The sequence below is a fragment of the Python bivittatus genome, unplaced genomic scaffold, assembly GCF_059951505.1.
Source record: "Python bivittatus isolate LINGU-HERP-01145 unplaced genomic scaffold, Pbiv_v1 ctg000980_np1212, whole genome shotgun sequence".
NCBI lineage: Eukaryota > Metazoa > Chordata > Lepidosauria > Squamata > Pythonidae > Python > Python bivittatus.
In genome coordinates, this window is record NW_028277125.1 from 24,526,759 (window position 1) to 24,547,641 (window position 20,883).

Genomic DNA, 20,883 nt, shown 5'->3' on the forward strand with positions numbered 1-20,883 from the left:
CAAAGTTCAAAGGTTTTATTCTGTGTAAAATATGAGCAAAGCAAGAATTGAATTGGATTAATAATTAGGCATCAACAACAATTCTTACAACCCTGAAATTATTACACAATGATTTACTGTATTTATATATCACATTCACAGAAAGGTCAACATGCAGACAGATACAACATCATTTCAAACGAGAGATTTCTTATCACTTGCTTTGACAAGTACAGTACATCTTGAAATTCTAAGATATGTTGTTCTTCTGTCAGGTTCTCAGTAAAAGAAAAAAATCTAAAAGAGAAGCAAAAAAGAAGCAACGTGAGATGACTGCCATTTAATGGTACATGCTTAACACTGTCAGCAAATTTGTCACAGCAGTGTGTTTCACACAGGTTTGGGGTGGGACAAGTTACCTCTTTTCTTTACTTGCTTGTTACCACTTTTCTTTAGGTGTAAACAAGCAATCAGGAGATCTGGATTTTATCTCCAGGTTAAAATGTAAGCTCCTGGAAGAGTGTTCAGTTGATCAGACAGCTGCAGTGCTGAAGGACACTGCCAGCAGCAGGCAAGTAGGCGAAGCAGGAAAAAGGTCACAAAAATCTTCCCCAGGGTTCTCCTTCCCTCCTACTTGCAGCAACGAGAAGGATACTTCCAGAACACAGCCACACAGCCTGGAAGACCCACACCAGCCATCGAGAAGGATACTGTTTTAGCCAAACAATGGATTTAAATTTCCCTTGGAGGAATGGACAAAATTGGGGAGGGGGCAACATCACTGCAATCTCATGCCCTTCCACTGTCACCATCCCTTTTGGGGGCTTTCCAAGACTAGGATTCCTGAACCTTGATTTTGCCAGCAGCAGAAGCTGGCAGGAAGGTGCTGACTCCATAGTAGGTTCTCTGCCTTTGTTTGGGAACGTTTGCAGAGTCAGACAACACCAAGGGCCTTTGGGACAATGTTCCAGCAGCCATCGATGGTGTTTTTCAAGGAGCTGTAGCTATCTTTCCATAAGATAACAAAAATGACCTCTCAAAAATGTAAAAGTTTCTAGTAGACTATTTCACATTCATCTGAGACTAAACTGTTATCAGGTTTAATAGAACATATTTCTGATTAGGCACATGCAAAAAAATACTGCAAAGAGGAAAATAATGTACTCTAAATGCACCTTAACGGTATGAGATAGTGTTTAAGAGCCACCTAATACAGACATACCTCAGCAACTTTGGACATTTGGAAATACAGAGTAAACAAGAAGGATTGTCATTTTAGTTCCTGCATTCTGTGTGTCATTCTCTAACAGTGTTCCTCAACCTTGGCAGCTTGAAGATATGTGGACTGCATGGCTGGCTGGGGAATTCTGGGAGTTGAAGTCCACACATCTTCAAGCTGCCAAGGTTGAGAAACACTGCTCTAACATACCCGAAACAAACCAACTCAACACCTTATGCAGAGAGCTGCATAAACTGCATTAGAAGCACTCAAATTTCACCACATGGAGGGTGGGAGAATGAAATGTTAAAGTAGAATGCAGAGGATATACATTTCACATCCTTGCTATTATCTCTTTGAATATCTGAAGATTGGAACTACCTTTAGAAAGCTTTGGTTAATATCTAACCAGCATGTGCCTTCTTGTAACTCAAGACCAGTATACCATATCCCAAATTCTGAGACAGCACAGAATGGCTCTTGACCTCCTTCTGACATCCCTTCAGGTATTTTAAGACTATAATATCCCTCCTCATTCTTCTCAAGGCTAAACATACTCAGTTCCCATAATCTCTCTTTGTTGGACTTACATTTCCAGTCTCTTGATCATCCTCAGAGTCATTCTTTGCACTTGTTCCATTTCTCTGAATTCTTAAAGTGGGGTGCTCAAAACTGAGCACAGAACATAAGTCTGAATCTGATCAATGCAAAAAGAATGAACTATTCACTTCCAGTGATCTTGAAAGTTTATTGTTGAATCCTAAAATTGCATCTGCCATTTTTGGTGCCGTATTACACAGTTGATTCATATTGTGAGCCATTACAGGTAGTTCACGGGTTATGATGGCAGTTGGGACTGGAATTTCTGTTGCTAAGCAACACGGTCATAAAGCGTGATGTCACATGATCACATTGCTTAGCGACGGCAATCCCAGCAGTCCCCATTGCTGTCGTTAAGTGATGATTCCGGGTCAGTAAGCGAGGACCTCATGTAACCGCGACCTGGGACTTCCTGCCAGCTTCTAACAGGCAAAGTCAATGGGGTAGCCAGCAGGAAGTTGCAAATGTCGATCATAAGCTTTTCCTTAGGCGGCTCGCAAGCAGGCCGGCAGGTGCGTGAGTGCTACAGAGTGTGGGCAGGTGGGGGGGGTGCTGCGGCATGGTGGGAGTGCAGGTGGGTGGGTGCTGTGGCATCAGTGCAGGCAGGTGAGGGGTGGGTGCTACAGCCCACAGTGGGCCCGGAAGGGTTGCTGTCTGCCTGGGGCCTGCACTCACTATGCCACCTAGGAGCTCTGTGGAGAAAAAGCGGTGGGAGGAGTGACTTACTAGAGCAACTTGGGACCCTCCTGTCGGCTTCCTCATTCACTTTGCTTTTGGGAAGCTGGCAGGGAAGGTCAGAAATGGCAATCACATGACTGTGGAACTGTCAGGCCCAGCCCAAGAACAATGATGAAACAGTCCAGTTGAGTATAGTTCCTTTATTTGCTTACACCTTATAGACAGAACCTTGCCAAACTAAATCTGTACTGCAGCAACTAGTGGATATACCATGAGATTCTAGGGAGTGGCAACCCTGAATCTCTTATTCTTCCCACACTTCCCCTGCAGACTGTGTTGTCTTTTGTCTCCTTTCCCCTGCTGGAATGCACCCCCCCTTCCTGATAGCCTTGATCTCCCACATCACTCTCCTTCTCGTAGATACATCACAGGAACGCTGCAACTGTCGTAAGTGCGGGCCAGTTGCCAAGTGCCTGAATCACGATGATGTGACCGCAGGGATGGTGTGATGGTAGCAACTTCATGGACTGCTTGTAAGTCACCATCATTCAGCGCCATTTTAACTTTGAATGGTTGCTGAACAAGTGGTCGTAACTCAAGGACTACCTGTACAATTCCAAAACTTCCAAGACACCAATTATAATATTGTCTTCTAATTAAACAATTGGTTCATCTAGCTCAATGTTGCCTATGTTGCATATCACTGGCTCCCTTGTGTCTCATCATCATCTTAATGTCAAAATCTGAATTTTCTACATGCAAAGCTTATGAGCAACCACTCAATCTCATTGCCATTTCTGCTTTACTTCCAGCACCAAACAGGACTGTGATAGGGCCACAGGCAACCAACCCAAATTACACTCACACATATTGGGCAAACTGTATACATTTAGAAGTCTATGGGATTCTTACATATCAATCAGCAGCAGCAGCACAATACCACCACTTTGGTAAAGAAAATACTACCCATAAGCAAAGTATACTTAGGAGAGTAATTAAATGTGGATAATTAAAATGAGTACAGTATCAAGAAGTTGACACTTGAATTTGAAACTTTCTCAGTAATTTTTGTTAACATGAACATTAGAAAAAGAGAGTATTTAATTTTCCCTAGGGGTCCTCAGTCATTCCCTCCCCCTGCCCCACTCCCAAACACACACTGTTAGAAAAAAGCACCAGTAATAAAGATCTTATTTCTTTGATGGATGAAATCTTTCTGTAAGAAAACCTGAGATAGTATAAAAGGCTTTCAGAAATAATTTGTCTTGCAATAATAACAAAATTGGGTCTCCCTCACTCAGAATTGTCAGCACTGACTGAAAACTTTCCAAGGCTTCATAAAGCCCAACCCCAAAATTTTGATTACTGATTGCTTCTGCCACCTTCTGCTTGTCAAACACACATTCCACTACTGAGTTAAATCCTGTAAAATACAGATATGCAAAAGGCACATATTCCAGAGCAACTCCTTTTAGGAGGACCATTTGCGTCCATGCAAATGCAACCGATGTCTTCCAAGGTACAGCAGGCAGATTATAACAGGTGGCAGACTGGCTTGTCTGCAGACGTAAACCTGTCTGCCACCTATCTGGCTTTGGAAGAACAAAACGTCTGACAAAAATATGTATGGGCTCTTCCCATTTCCTCATCAGCAGAACAGTCTGTCATAAGCAAACAGGCTAGTGTTTTCCCAAGTCATTTTCAAGTGATCTGTTTATCTTTTACGAAACTGAACTGCACAAAATAAGTTATGATTGTTCATGCTTATGAGAATGGATACCAGAAGGAAACAGAACTCCCTAACAGAGTTCATGTAGAACTTTCCTTTGTATAATAACCTTGTGCATCTGCTGTTTGACCAAACACCTTCCAATCAGTACCGTACAGATGTCTTCCCTCTGTAATGGGCTACTGGTGCAAGCAATTAAAGGAACACTTCTATTTGCATATATTTCTTGTTTCCCTAGATTATTTGCTTTGCCATCAAGCTGGAAGTAGAACATTTAAAAGACCTGCCTTGAGCATTTCCTCTTGTTGATTAAAAGGTGACTTACAAGACCGATGCTGCAATCCTCTACACATTTATCCAGAAATAAGCCCCCACTCAACACGGTATTCCTGGATAAGCATGCATAGGATTATACCAGAGTCCCTACTGAACCTAATAAAAATCATTTCCAAACAAGTTTGCATATGATTGGTTTTAACAACAGCTAAGAGAAGAAAATTAATTCCGAAAGAACTTAACCACATAACGCATTGCTGATTCAGGCAGTCGCTGTAAACAGAACCATGGAGACACTCTTTATTATGGAGTTCTTCTGGCCAGAGAAGAATATTCCTTGTGGTTTCGAGGATTTATTTACAGGCTAGACTTTAACCATTTAATAGGATGGGAAAGCAAAAGAAAGAAACAGAGCACTTCATCAGACTGTGCATTCAATACCCAAGGGATCTGAACCATGGGTATAAGTGGGCTAGAGTTTCATCCCATGAAATTCTGTGCAACAATATATCTCTGCTCACTTTACTATCCTCTTCCCACCCCTGCTGCCAAAGGCAGTCAGAGATAACACTGATTAAGCAGTATTAAGCATCTGAGTAGCCATAAAAACTTATTACTGCTGTTGTTCTTTAAGCTAAATGAGGTTTGGGAATACTGACTGATTACAGATGAATTGTTGGTTTCAGCAAGACTGAGCGGAACTGCATTAGCCATGGTAATAAATGTAATGATATGCAAAGCTGCCTCCAATACCCCTTTAATTCTCAACTTCAAGAAGAAATTCGGATTGGAAATTGGCGTTATCTTTGTTAAATAACATTTAATTGCACATGCAAGAAAAGCTGTCCAAGCCTTGCATTCACACTAATGTATCATTTGAGCAGACGGATATGGGGAGAACAATGCAGCTAGTTACGAAATTATAAACTAAGCTGGAATATCAAGAAATCTCTGGAGTATTTAATTTCAGTTATACCATTTGTTGGCCAAAGAAATCAAGCTGTTCAGACAAAAGACAAATGCATGCTCTATTTATTTGTCCGTAGGACCACAGAGCAGGCTATTGAAAGGCACACTAAGCAAGTCTGAAGTTATCTCTAGGAAACTGCTGTTCACTAACAACCTATCATGGGAAACTTCTGAAGCATCTCTTCATACATTTGCCAAACTTCTGCTCTCTAGACATGTTGGACCACAACTTGCCTGATCGTTGTTCATGCTGGCTGGAGAAGTTTATAGCCCAATGCATTTTAAGTATAACAAATTGGAGGTCAATATATTTCTCCTGCACTTTATAATGAGAAATGAAAAGATAAATGTGAAGGTTATGTTATTATCCTTAAGCCTTATTTCTTTCTAACCTACTGCTATTTGTTGTTCATATCTCAACAATAATGAGATCAAGAAACATGGATAATTCTTGCTTTTAAAAAAAGAGAAGGCATCTAAACTCAAACATCTGGGGGGGATGAAGAGAGGTACATATAAATCTAACACTATAATAGAGCAGTCATTTCAAATCTGGGTGCAGTCCATGTGTGAACGTCTGCTGCCAGAATCTCCAACCAGCAGATCCACTACTGAGAATTCTGAAAACTGAACACCACACATTTGGAAGATGTTCAGGTTGGGGAAAGCTGTAATGCTATGTTTTGAATTACCTTGGTTTCCACAAAAAGATCACCCAGCTATGTGAGTCAAGGCAACAGATATTCTATAGTAATATTGGCTCAGTTGTATTGTGAAGTGAATGTTGACCAAGGCTCTGTTTCATTTTCAATACATTTGCAGCTCCATAAGTTTCAACAAGGTTGCTGGGAGAGAAATGGCAACAGGACACGACCTACGAACATAGCTTTGCATAGTACACATATAATACTGCTCAAATATATATTATTTAAAACAAGCTATCAAAGACCTGGAAAGGAGCTTATTTTCTCCTTCCCTACTATGCTGACTGATTTGACTGATTCAAACAGCCATGAAATATTTTGCAAATACTGTAAAACACCTATTTGAGTTAAAAAAGGGAATTTACCATATGACATATTTGATGGTGCATATATCCTACCGTACAATAGCTAATCTACTAGCTCAAGCACTCATTCTGCTAACGTGCTAGCATGTCTATGGCAATCATGGCATGAATTTTCCTACATTCACATTTGCCTTTCACCAACCTGGTACAGTCCATAAGAGCTGGGATTATAATTTTCAGAATTCCTAGCCAAGGATCAGGCAGATTAGGAACTCTGGTCTCTGTAGCACCAAGACATCAGGGAAGGCTGCCTAATTATGATATACCGGCATGTTGTGATCAAGAGGGCATCTTCCCAAGCCTGTCAACATTATCATCCTAAAACACTGGTTTGGTAACACACTGTATTTCATTAAATAACCAGATTAATTTGGCATTAGCTTTCCCTACAACATAAATTAAACATTAATGTTTACTTAAACTTTTAATAAGCATACTACTTTACTTTTATCTCATGCTCATGGTTCCTAGTACTGACTTGGTTGAGAAAACCACAGGCAGCACATGGCACTCAGCACCTGTCCTTGTTAGTAGGCTGCTGGAACAGCCTTTCTTGTTGAGTGGTGTGAGAGCCTATTTGCATCTTGACCACATGTCCGAATATGAATTACCAATAAGATGAGAAACAGGCAGCGGGACAATTTCAGAATATGCACCAGCTGCCAAGTCATTATCCATGAGAAATCTGGCCTTTGATTTTTTTTTTTTTGGCTTTTTAAAAATCCCGCCTTTATTGTTTTTATAAATAACTCAAGGCGATGGACATACCTAATACTCCTCCCTCCTATTTTCTCCACAACCACCACCCTGTGAGGTGAGCTGGGCTGAAAGAGTGTGACTGGCCCAAAGTCACCCAGCCAGCTTTCGTGCCTAAGGTGGGACTAGATCTCAGAGTCTCCTGGTTTCTAGCCTGGCACCTTAACCACTAGACCAAACTGGCTCTCTATTAATAATTTATTTATTAATTATTAATATTATTATTAAAAATAATTAATAAATTCAATTTAACCTGATCACTCACTACTTTGTGTGCATATATTTTCATCCAAGACAACAGAGCTTCAGAAGTAATTGAAATGTGACTTCTCCCTTGAAGAAGCAGAATGAAAACTGATGTCTTTATTCAGGACACAATTCTATATTTGTAGTCTAATCCCTAATTTGATTCTTGTACATACTTTCATAGGGTCAGGAAAGGTTTGGCACATACTAGATGCACTACATTGTAATGACAAAACACAGTTTCTTTTAATAAGCATGAATACTTTCTTTTCAATGTCTCTTGCTCATCGGGGTAGAAGACTGTTTAGATGAAAACTATATCTTGCCACAAGCCAGGAATAGAAGTTTCTATTCTCCTCATGTATGGTGAAAGAAAAGTATAAAAAGAAGCAAAGCAAGCTATATTTTATTTTATAATTAAATGCACCACAGCACAAAACCTCTCCTTAGTATTATAAACTATATGAAGAGCTTGACTTGCGCATTTACAGGTAGTCCTTGTCTAGTGACCTCATTAAACTGCCTCGTTTAGTGACTGCTAGCAGTTACGACGGTGATGAAAAGGTAACTTTGCATGTCTGTAATGCAAAGGGAAACTGAAGTAAGATCATAAGCACAGTTGCGGTTTCACTGTGTGACCACTTTGCTTAATCACTGAGTTGCTGGTCCCAACGGTGGTTGTTAAATGAGGACTACCTGTATAATACAGTTCTTATTCAGAACAATAACTATCAGCTCTGCTCCCATCAGTTTTCAGAGTGAAGATTTCAAACTAGTGTAATAGGATGACTGAAGCAAAGTCATTTGAAGAATGCAATATATTTGCTTTTTATAAAGTTTGGTCCGAATCAGATAATTTTCTCTTTTGGATTCTGCTTCCGGTCCTAACGTAACAGCCTTTAATTATGGAATTAGAAGCACAGAATCATCCTGAATAGTTACAATGTTCTTAATTGTTAATTCTTGCATGAGATAACTACCACTTCAAAGTAAAACCACAGTGAAAGCAAAAATGTGTACAATCCGTTAAATCTACTTCAACTATCATGGTTTGAAAACCACTTGTGGTAAACAATATATAGGAAATAGGAAATAGTGTGGTCTAGGAGTATCAGATGCTACACCACAAACTGATGTAGGAAATGAGGTAAAACTGAAAGCACGTTGGCTTCCACACAAGGGTGGAAAATCCCGTCTATGAACCTTATGCCATCTGGCTTTTCAAAGTTCAAGGATGTATTAATATTCTCATAATGTTAACTGTTTTTTTAATTTTAACTCAGTAAATGCTGGGCTTCAAACTGACATGGGAGGCCTGATTCCATGGAAGGAAAACTGTGATGATAAAAATAGGGAATCAAGAAAAAGAAAAAAAAATTGGATTACATTCTGACTTAAATTCATGGGTATTTTTAACAGGTTTGTTCATCTCAGACCAGCTCAGGTACAGTTCATATACATTTTAGCATCATCATCTTACTGTACTGTTATGATTTCTAAAAAATCAATATTTAAGGCAAGAAAATTATTGATTTCCCCCCATTCCACCTTGATGTTAGATACCCTGGCCCCAGAACTCTGTAAGTTATGCATGTCCCAGAGGGTAGAATAAATTTCACCTTTTAAATATATGTTTACATTGACTTCCATTGCAGAAACAGAAAACAAAAATTTCAATCATTCTAGTCCTTTTCTTAATTTATCTCTCCCAGCCACAAAGAACGGTAACTATAAATACTGTTAAGTATTATAAATATTTAATATCTAAAATTCATGGCAAAGAACTGGAACTTTAATGCCAGCATAATTTTAAAAGATATTGCTCTTATTTGCAGAATTTACAAGGACAATCCAAAGGAAATACAGACAGTTCTAGTTGATAATACCATGCCATCCATCCAGTACAGCTAAATCAGATGGCTTTACTTTCTACAACTTACATTTTTTAAGAACCATAATTTTATTCCATTCAATTTCTACAGCCAATCTAACAAAATGCCAGCAGGAAAATTGGCATATTTAGGAATGGTTTTCTTCTAAGCTACATATTTTTATGTGCAATTTGATTTATTATACATGGTTTTGCAAGCATTTCTCTAATATATGCATGCATTTTTGTGCTCACTTTTTAAGTGGAAAACTGTGATGCAAAATAAGGAATAAATGAGAAAACTGGAGATGAATTAGGTTTTATTTCATGCAGTTATCCAGAATGTGCAAATTTCTCCCCAATCTAATTAAAACACAACAAAGCACCACACAAACTTACACATTAAAAGTACAAAGCAAAAAAGAGAAGGTTCTAATTCTAATGTACTCAGTCTTATTATTTCAGCCTCCATTATAGAGGGGACTCAAAAAACAACATTCCCAGGCTGAAATCATAAAGAAGCTTGCAGGAACTTCAATCATTAGGAATCCTACCCCAATTCATTTAATGCACAATTGCAATAATGATACGTTATTTGCTTCTTAGTTCAAATACATCCTGAATAAGCAATTTCTCCATTTGCTTTAACTTGGCTGGTGAAGCAGCCAAGAGCCTGGTGATGAGATTCACAATAACTACTTTGGCTACAGTGACCGAGTTCACACATTACAGACAGTCCTCGATTTACGCCCACAATTGGGACTGGAACTTCCCTTGCTAAGCAATGTGGTCATTAAATGAGTCACACCCAATTTTATGACCTTTTGCCATGGTCGTTAAGCGAATCGTCATAGTTGTTAAGTGAATCATGTGGTTGTTAAGTGAATCTAGCTTCCTGCATTAACTTTGCTTGCTGGAAGCCCCCTGGGAAGGTCACAAATGGCAATCACATGACCCCAGGACACCGCAACTGTTGTAAATACATGCCAGTTGCCAAGTGCCCGAATTTTGATCATGTGACCACGGGGATGCTGCAATAGTCATAAGTATGAGGATCAGTCTTAAGTCACTTTTTTCAGCACTGTCACAATGACGAACGGTCGTTTTAGATACCCATCATCTACCAGTGTCTATGATGATGCAAAATAGGCAGCACTTACTTTGATTTTTGATAAACCATGTAACATTATGTGAGAACTCAGATAATGTGTAACTCCTTGGTAGTCTCAAGTCCCCAGTGACCTCTGAGAAGGATGAATATCATCCACATCTCTCCCTCTGGGCTTCCGGGAAACTTACATCTTAGAAGACAAGCATATCAACTTCTCTACAGATTTTTTGTTTGTCCAAGTATCAGTGAAATTGACAAGAGTTTCCCACAAACCTGAGTTTCAACAAGAGACCAGAATTTGAGGAGTCTGTAAAATGGATAAAGTTGCCAACAGACGCCCATAGTCAGGGATACAGGAACAATCTTTTGTCTGCTAATAAATACCAAATGATATTATTACACAAGGAAGAAAGACAAAAATGCATGGAATCCTTTGAAAAAGGATTAAATTTGTGCTTCACAGAGCACACATCTGTTCATAGCACAAAAAAATGTATGGAGACTGAAAGAGTTGAAAAGTCACCATCCTTCAGAATCTTCAGTTTTTTATACACTTGAAACTAGTCCATTTCAACATCCAGAACTGCTATCTGGATTGGCATGCTTTTGTCTTCCTTCACCATCCCACTTTTCTGCTGTAAGCCTAGGAAAAAAGGCTGACTTGTCTTAGGTTAATAATAATCGCCATGATATAGATCTGAGAAACAGCTACCTTTAGAATACTGTGTACAGTTCCACCTATCCTTCAGGCATATGTGCTTGAATACATCCATACGTCCTTGTATGAATTCATATAACAGAAAGCCAACCAGAGAAAAATAAAGATGTTGGGGAGGGCTTTTCTTAATATAGCTAACTGGAAACATGACAATTATTAAACTGTACACAGATCAGATAGAGAAAAGTTATAATACTAACAACTTGACAAGCAGTAAGATTATTTTCACACAATATATTAATTTAGGGAAACAAACATGTTGACAACCACTTGCTTTGATGGCTTTAAAAAAGATTAGATTATACAAAGCCCTAATTCTCACAGAGAAGTCTAGGAATGTTTCATCACAGAATGATCAAACCAGAAAGGGCTTAGAATGGAATTTGGGAGTTAGAATGGAACATTACAAAACATAACTTTTGCATAGTCCTGCTTAATCAGCAAGTGAGGGTTATGATCAAATGCTTTAACATGAAAAAAAAACCCTTCAATGTAGAAAACTGAAGTTTGCATATACAGTAACATCAATCCACACTTCAGAGTTGCAAGGACATATGGCAGTCATTTTGTGCTGACTGGCCAAAGCGAACACCATTTATGATTAAGCATAGCTTATTGTATTTCTTGAATCCTAAACATCTTAAGTATTTTTTTTCCAAGAAACCAAGGTTTGTTTCCCAAACTGTTAAGAATAACTGTGGCTTTGTTACATTTGAATGACACATAAAAGCACAATAAAAAACAGAAGTGAATACTTCTGAGGCTGTTGTTGGGTTTTTTGCAACCATACCAAAGGATAAAGTGGAAAAGTCTGATATGAAAGTTTGCAGTGGTTTGTTTTATAACCCTTAACCACTATTCAGCATTATGTGCAAACAAATTCCTATTTTAGGGAGAAGAATTCTAGTTTAACAGCTTGATGCATATTACAGTAACTGCACCAGAACAATCTTTGTATGCAAGCTCTTCAGTTGTTGAAAAGCATCAATCTTCCCAACCAATAGGCATAAAACATTAGAGGGGAGAAAAGCACAGAGTTACGAAGGTATTAACAATATCTGCTTTTGAGCCATCTCCACAGTTAATTGCTCTCAATAATTGGGAGGGGAAAGAGCAAGGAAAATTATACTGGATTTTGCTCTGAGACCAAACTGTTTTTTAAGTAGAATGTAAGTAAGTAAGAATGGAACACATTCCAACAAAAAGGCACGATCAGGACAAAGTAGTGGGTGGAATCAGGCAAAAACTAAATTGATTAATTTTAAATAGTTATGTTGTTTAATTTAAATAAGTGCAGTTAACATGATTATTCCCCACGTAGTAAGCAACTGTCCTTTTTTTGTTCCCTTAAAAATCACAATTAGATGACCATTTCTGAAGGATGTATTTCTGAGCTAATGAGACTGTTCATGGGAAAGAGAGAAACTATCTTCTCTAGCTTCTGTTGAGTCCTTGGGATGAAATAACATATGTATCTTAGAAGTGGGCCTAAGCTTTTGGCAGGAATCTTGAACAGTAGCTCTCTTCACTGCAACGTTTTCTTACAGATTCTGTTCTGGTGGCAGATGCTACATGTAATCAAATGATGGTGTCCACAGCCTCTAATGCTTTTCATCAACATACCGAAAGTACTGTTGCACCATTGTAACATAAGATCCTCCCCTTCTGAACAACCATGTAATATCATGATGCATATCCAAAGGGGAGGAGAAGGTTGCATCAGTGCAACACTGTTTTTGTCACTGCCCCCCCCCAACACTCCTGCGGACTCCTCTGGCCCGGATTCGTGCAGTACAAACTGGGCCAAATAACAAAACGTTCATAATGACATAATGACACAATGCCACAACTTGCAAACTTGCACCTGACTTTGCAATGCATGTACTTAATTGTGGTATTTGGATGATGATGTCATGGGTGTGGTCATTTTTATGTCACTGCAGCTTGTTTTGGCTACTTTTGTTTTACCAAAGATTAATTTGTACAAACCTTGGGATTCTCCACAAGCCTGCCGATTCCACATTATGCATGTGGCTGATCAAAGACAGAAATATAGCATGTGCTATTCACAGATATGAATATATTACTGAATGTCAAAATAACCGCACAGTAGCCAGGATCTGACTATTATGAATTTCAATGTCCACTTCACGCATGCCTAGAATAAGGCTGTAAATCACGTGGTGGAAGAAATCACAGTGAATATCTGCATGTTACCTTGCCTTGTTTTTCTCTTATCTCTCAAGGAGAAATAGCCACAGAGGAAAGATTAACTGGAGGCGTTATAATGCTGGATTAATGTTGTTGTGAAACAGACACAGACTACAGGGAAATACTGAGATGTGTTTAAGCAAACGGGCATAGGCAAAATTATATGAAAAGAATATGTGTGGGGGGGAGAGAGAATGAATGAGAATGAGAATGAGCAGACATTTCTGTGTATTTTTAACTTTACTGGCCAATTTAAAATATCTAAAATTGTTTTCCTATCCTGGATGTAATGGCATCATATTATTGAATGAAAAGCAGTAACCTAAAACAATTCTTCAATTTCCTGAATTCCTGTGAGTTACCATCCCTCCCTTGACTGCTGCGATCTGTTGCTCTCTTCCAACCCCTTCTAAAAATGTCTTAGGGAAATCAGCAGAGAAACACATAACAATGTCTCCAATTAGCACACTTACGCAGTATAACATTCAAGTTAGCAGAACAGGTACAAAGCCTTAACTTAATGACATTTTATGTAAAGTCCATTGTACTATATTGTATTATGTATTTTGAATTTTATCTCCTGCCTCACACACTGAGTTTGGCTTTCTCTTTGAAGCCAGCTTTGAAAGCGCTCGTGTCTATCTGTCTCTACATCTCTTGTAGACAAACAGTTTTAGGCTCTCACTTCTAGGCTGCGCTTTATTTCTCCTTAATTTATCTGAAAAGCACAGTTGAAAAAGCATGTTTTTTGTTAAAAGTTACTGGAACATTTTTGGATTTTAAAAGATATACAACATGGACAGACTTCAACTACAATTAAAGCTCTAAAACATTTTCTTTTTGTTTTAGTGAGCCCAAAATAACCACACCCAGTGCCTCTAACGATGACAAACATAGCTGAGATGTGGCCACAGATCAAAGTTATATCAACCTACTCCTGAGGTATAACTTTTCAAAAGCACTGATGAAATAATTACATTCATGTGTACAGTTAGAAATAAACTTTGGAGCACTGTTACTAATCCTCTCTCTGTACATACCAACTTACTGTATTTTTGCTGAATTTTAATTTTTTTTATTGGACTACTCCAGCCTGTTAGGTTTAACCTAAAGTTTTTGTTTTTTTTTAAGTAATTTAACTTTCTTTTCCTTCTCTTTCCTGCTGTTCCCTGAGATTTGGTAAGTCCTTGGGCAGCAATGTCAAATATATTCCTGGACTGGCCTCCTCCTCTATGGCTAGTAGGCTTTTAGTTTCTTACCAGCTCCACTACAAGCCATGATATGTACTTTTTAGATATTTCCTATCTGCTTCCAGGAAAGGAGAGGGAAAAATTAGAAATTGGTGTTGTTCCAACTACTTGGCAAAAGACAAACAGTAAGACCCTTTCCAAATGACTGTTTTGTGGCCTGTTTGAATTTTCTTTTGTTAAATTTTATGCTGACAAAAAAGGCAAGGCTTATAAGACTCAACCACTGGTCTGCCCACATAACTTCCACAGGGCTAAATGCTTTGTGCTGTCCCTGTTCTATAGCTACTTTTCTAAAATCGGTGCCTTTCAGATGTTGTTGATCTAGAACTCCTTTCAACGTTCTGGTGAGGAATTCTGGAAACTGTCGCATATATCTGGATGGCACTAGATTAGGAAAAAAGCCTTAAGGCCATCTACAGAAGCCGTCCTCCTGAGTATTCCCTCATTCTGGAGCGGTACTATTTGAGAAAATTCCTTCTGAATATGGAACAGTTTCTTCTCAAGAAATTCCAACTGACACCCCAAACTGTTTTCTTTCTTCTTAAGAGAAATCCTAGCCCTTCACCACTTTCCTGTTTCCACCATTATCACTTGAATGAATTTCAAGTTTTCATTTTCAGCTTTGCAATAGTAGTTTTATTGACCTGGTTTTGAACTGCTGTGCTTTACGTATTTGCATTTTACTGTATTGCTTATGACTGAATGATCCCGAGGCAAGCTGTTCACAAGCATCTTATAGATATTGCATTGTACTATCTGTACATTCCAATAAGCCGTAATTCAGTTTGCTCAATTCTGGCTTAAAATATCGGGTGAACCCAGCCATTGTGAATTATTCAACAAATCACAGCTTAAACTAACCATGGCTTAGTACAGTGTGTATTCAGGTAAAACGCTGGATCTTATAGCTCAATAATTCCTACCGAAAACAGTTCTTCAGGAATCTGACAACAGTCTTTCTGAATTCTACTTGGAAATGCCAAGGACGGAACCTGGGACCCGAAGCCTCTTCTTCTTCAGGCAATGTGTACAGGTTCCTGACAAAGGAGTACAGTGGTACCTCGGGTTACGAATTTAATCCGTTCTGTGACTCTGGTCGCAACCCGATTTGTTCGTAACCCGAAGCAAAATTTCCCATAAGGTTCAATGTAATTACCGTTAATCCGTTCTGGCGTCCGCGGACCACGCGTCAAGGGCGGAAAAACGGCTGCGGACCGTGCAGCAGGGCGGAAAAATGGCCGCGGACCACGTGTCACGGTGGAAAATGGCCGCGGATCCGGTTCGTACCCCGAGGCGGAGTTCGCAAACCAAGGTAAATTTTTGCGGCCAGAGCTGGTCGTAACCCGAAAAGTTCGTAAGCGGAGGCGTTCGTAACCCGAGGTACCACTGTACAAGGAAGCACTACATTCACATGCACGGCCTGTGTAATTCTCCAGCCCCCTTTCTCTGTGCTATGCAAGTTATTCATATTCTCGAGCTGTATCCCAACATGGTGTTCAAAGGTACCAAATATGTTGTTAGAGGCTTCCAGGTTCCCTACTCCACTCGATGCTTTTAAGTAAATAAAACTACAATGAAATTAGCCTGCTGCAAAACAAAGCAATAGTCTACAAAACCAACTTTATTTCCAATACTACTTTTGGGTCTTGCAGGGCAACTATGCTAGTACTTTGCTGGCAGCTGTGCCCATCTTGCTGGTGGACACCAGGACATGCTCTCAGAATTCCAAATACAGCCACCCTTTTTGGAGGATTGTAAGCAACTTGCATGGCATTTTGCTGGAGCACTAGATGAAGATATATGAAGAACATTTATTGAAATGCTTCTTAGCGCAATGTGTTTAAGCAGGTAATAAGTAATCTATCACATTTATTTTGTCTGTTAATTAAACAGAAGCTATTAACATGACACTTCAAAATAGCTATCATTTATGTAAGACATTTATAGTTTCAAAGCACTCCATGTCTATTATCTTAGTGATTCTTAAAACAACCTTCTAAACTATGTGACTATTGCCTCCATATGGCAGATTGGTGAGGGAGGATGAGGCCTCCCAGATCACATACTTCTCTAGCATGTAACACAAAGAACAGTATAATTATACAAATTGCTCTGTAATTGGCAGCTGTGTCCTTTCTTTTTGGACAAGGGAGTAGGTCTAGCGGCTACGAGCATTTTATCCAATGCTACATCAGAGCAGAAAAGAGAGTTTGTCACATCCCCCATCACCAATTGCTACAGTTGATAAGATTACTGGTGGTACACTCTGCATAGCACCAAACTCTCTGCTTTGCCACAGCACAGGATCAAGCATCAATAATGCTGATTATTGGAAAGGTTCAGAGGAAGACCCATGTTTAAATGCAGAAGGGGCCCAGGTTGCATCTGTGGCATCTTTAAATAGCGAGATAAAAAGTATTCTGTGTTAAATTCCAGAAACCTGCCAATCTAGTAATATAATAGTGATTTAAATGAACCAACAGTCGGACTCCATCTTTCTTTCTCAAGGCTCTCAATCAAAATTATACAGCTTTACCTAGGACTAGCTATTAGATCTGGGCTGCAAAAACCCAGACAACCTCCAGATAGAAGCAACAAGTTTTCTCTGTGCTGCTACCTGAGGGCAGCCCAGACCTAGTAGCCCTACTCGTATCTATATCTTACCTCTGATCATTTCTCAAACAGTAATCTTCTAAATGCTTGCTTCCATGAGCAGTACTGAGAACTAGTGCTTACACGAATAAAACATAGTAATTAAAAAGAAAAAAACCCTATACTTGGCATGCTAATGTGTGTAAAACAGCCTTAACACTTAAAAAGAAAAAAACCCCAATGTTTGGGAAACATAGCAAAGGAAGAACCAGGTAAATAAACTCCAAACAGTCACAATAATAAGACTTCCAGTCCAAACAGAATCCAAAATCTGATGTAGGGACATGTATATTAATAAGACACCCCCCCCCCCAGTAGCACCCATTGTACTTTCTGTTCTAATACCTCTCTTCTTTCAAACTGCTTCCCATTATCTTTTAAAAAACGCTGGTGTATCGTGCTTTTATATGTCATGTGTAGCTTGCATCTCAGAATGGATGATGCAAAGTCCACGGTTCAAATTTTATCTCAGCCATGCATTTAACCAATGGCTTCAGTGGCAAGTTAATGATTCACAGCCATATGTAACTTCCTTCTTAGATTTTGTTTTGTTTCTTCGGCTAGGGAGCAATACCTAAGTGACCTTGGTGAATCTCAAAATGCCAAGCAGAACTGGAACCAGAGGGCAAAGATGTCCACAGGATCTGCTGTATTTGTCAAAATGATGAAAGTTAGTGTCAACTGCAAGCGCTGGCTCTTTTGTAAGTCCCAAATGGGCAGGGCTTTTGGCACACCAGTACAAAACTGGGAAGATGAAAAAGCATCCCAGAAGGGGCTAACCACTCCAACAGGGCTGCCAAGAAAACTAAGTGCCTGTGCCCATGGTCGCCAGGCTTGACTCAAAAAAGCCTTAACCTGCCAGCTCTTCAAGGTAGGCCAGGTCAGGAAAGAGACAAAAGTTCTTTCTCACTCCTTCCCGTCTTTCCAATCTAAGCCAGTGTTTTTGTAATTACTGTTGCATACCTTCTTAAAAGCTATCTCCATATTACATTTTTCTTTGTTTTTATCTAGGTTGATATGTGAATGCAGCCATTATAGCAGCCTTTCTCAAATGGCCCTCTGTGAGAGGTCACTAGGGGTTTCACAAGACAGCATGATTAGGGGTGGGGAAGCATCTTTTTTTTCTAACACTGTGTAATGCTAGTGCTCAGTGTGGTGGGAATGTTTATGCATCACAACCGAGCTGCCAGCCTGCCTCTTTGCTGCGGCTGTAAATGTTGTTTCAGCCCCACTAGATAGACCAGACCATGAAATCAATTCTACAGGAAGGGTAAAACTATTCTTATTGAGGTTGGCTATAATACAGAATCTAAGTCTGATTGTGCAGCCCCTCCTTCTCACAGTTCAGCAAATTAGGGAGGTGTCTGCCTAAGCCGCTTCCAAATGTTATCTGGACATACTGGACTTAAAAAAATGCTTTAGCCCTTTTTGCCTAGGCAACAACTTCTGCATATCTCCACCAAGGTCATCTTTCTTACTCTCTACACATTGTAAAATGTGGATTATGTAGAAGTGAATTGTTAAGTTTTTGCATTTTTTGGTGATTTTTATGCAGGGGTTCCTTGAGACCTGAAAATTATTTCAAAGGTTCCTTCAAGGTAAAAAGGTTGAGAAAGGATGCATTATAATATAGCATTACTTGTGAACCACACTATAGGTAGCTCAATCAGTCATGTTTTTAGAAACTCTGGATTTGAATTGTTCTTGCCTACATCTGGGACTAAGTACCAGTCTCATCCCGTTTTCTACTTTTTGAGGCTCATGTTATCATTTCTGCTGTCATTTAGCCCAGAACTTCCACTGGATTCTTACAGGTCACTGAGCCATAAATTTAATGTAGTATTTCTGCACCGCTGTTATGTTATTATTAAACTGTTTTAAATTATCTTTTATGTAGACTTTAATGATATGTTACAGTTGTAGCATTCCTGTGAACTACTAAATGTATTAAAGAGTGATATGCAAAAAAAGTGCTATAAATATGAACCTCTCTGAGCACTGAAATCCACTATGTAAGTGGTACTATTGTTACTGACTCAGGGGAATATGATGATTTAAGTTTATGAATAAGAAATGGTTGACCTAACTAAAGTAAAACTAACTATAGTAGCTGAAATCGAAGGGATATTTGCAGGAAAGAGCCAGTGTAGGTTTACTTACATACTAGTCCACACCTTGAAAGTACTAAGTTAGAAAAATTAACACTGGGAAATTCATTGGTCATTTTGGGGCATAGGATCCCTATCTCATCTATGCTTTCATGAGCTCTTTATGTACCAGTTTAATTTCTAATGTTGCATAAAAATCTACTGTGTGAGGAAACATTGCACAAAACACAGCATAGATAGCAAATTATTCATGTATTTTTCTATAGGTTCTTCCTTCTTGAAAAACACTTGGGGAGGAAGGGAGGAATAGCTCAAAATAGCTGCTTGAGACAGAATATCCAAGTTGAACCCTTTGTTTTTACCACCTGCATAGTAGTAAAAACAAATAAATAAAAGGATAGTCTTTAATGCCTGAATTTGCTATATAGGGTGAGTCAACTCCCACTTCCTAATAACAGGATTGGCCTTGGGAGACAATCCTCAATGTTTCTAAGTGAGAGGCAACAGCTAGAAATTATAGCCTATGAAGTTAGTCTTAGGTGAAAGCCTTACATGCCACTCTTTTGGTTTAAATGGTCTGTGGTTCTCACTAAGTTATCAGCCTAATAAAGACTGAGGCCTAGATGTAATCTTAATTAATTCCAATGGGATGTATTTCCAGCCAAGCTTTAAAACCACAATTTACTTAAGTACAAAGTATTTAAGTTTCACAGAGGAATCTAGCATTCTTTCACAATCAATTGTGCAAATGCTCTGAGGAAAGTTGGTATGACAGAAAAACAAATCTACAAATGATTTTTCTTACTTTAATAAGAAACGGAAGATGAAAAAACACATTAATCTGGGATAAATCAACAGATGTTATCCTGCAAATATATACAACTTCTGTTAATTGGGGGGGTCATACTGTGGAGGGGGCCAAGACTCATTTTTAGATGGGATTTCAAGAGTTTTAAGGGATGATATGGGAGCCTTAAGCCTCCCTAAGCCTTATGGCACCCATTTTGGCTCTTGTACTTCCAAATGTAAAAAGGGTACCACAATGTTGACCCCACCTACTCTGGGGCCCACAAAAGGAATGGTGGCAGGACATGTGCGGTCTTCTGACTACCCTTCTGGCAACCCTGAGATATATAAAACAAATCCATCTATATTTTCCCATTTTATAGGGATCCAGAATTCTGGTTTGGTTCCTGAAGGCTGAAGAGTTTAAGCAGCAACAGATAAACAATCCAGGCTTTCTCTCTCATTAGAGATTCCCCATTTATTTATGAAGGAAAGTTAAGAAAGTAAACAAATCTCAGAATTCATGAAGCATGCTCTTCGGTTATCTCCTGCTATTACTGGCTATTAAGAATAATCATCTAGGGATTCTGGCTGTTGACAGTTTCTCATTTATAAACAACTTATTTTGGGAGCAATCTCCTTCGAAGCCTTTCAAA

At 39.0% G+C, this 20,883-nt stretch overlaps 1 protein-coding gene across 2 annotated transcripts in view; it reads right to left on the minus strand.

Moving 5' to 3' along the window:
* The window catches only part of LOC103063271 (uncharacterized), a 21,877-nt gene continuing 994 nt past the window's right edge, over positions 1 to 20,883 (minus strand). Inside the window, exons 2-3 of one of the 2 annotated variants that reach the window (XM_088132056.1) lie at positions 1,789 to 1,895; positions 1 to 276 (exon numbers count right to left, since the gene is read on the minus strand). In XM_088132056.1, coding sequence (XP_087988182.1) covers positions 259 to 276; positions 1,789 to 1,895 — 125 coding nt within the window. In that variant the 3' untranslated portion in view covers positions 1 to 258. The remainder of the gene's footprint in view (positions 277 to 1,788; positions 1,896 to 20,883) is intronic. The other variant, XR_003085071.2, reaches the window with a different exon arrangement.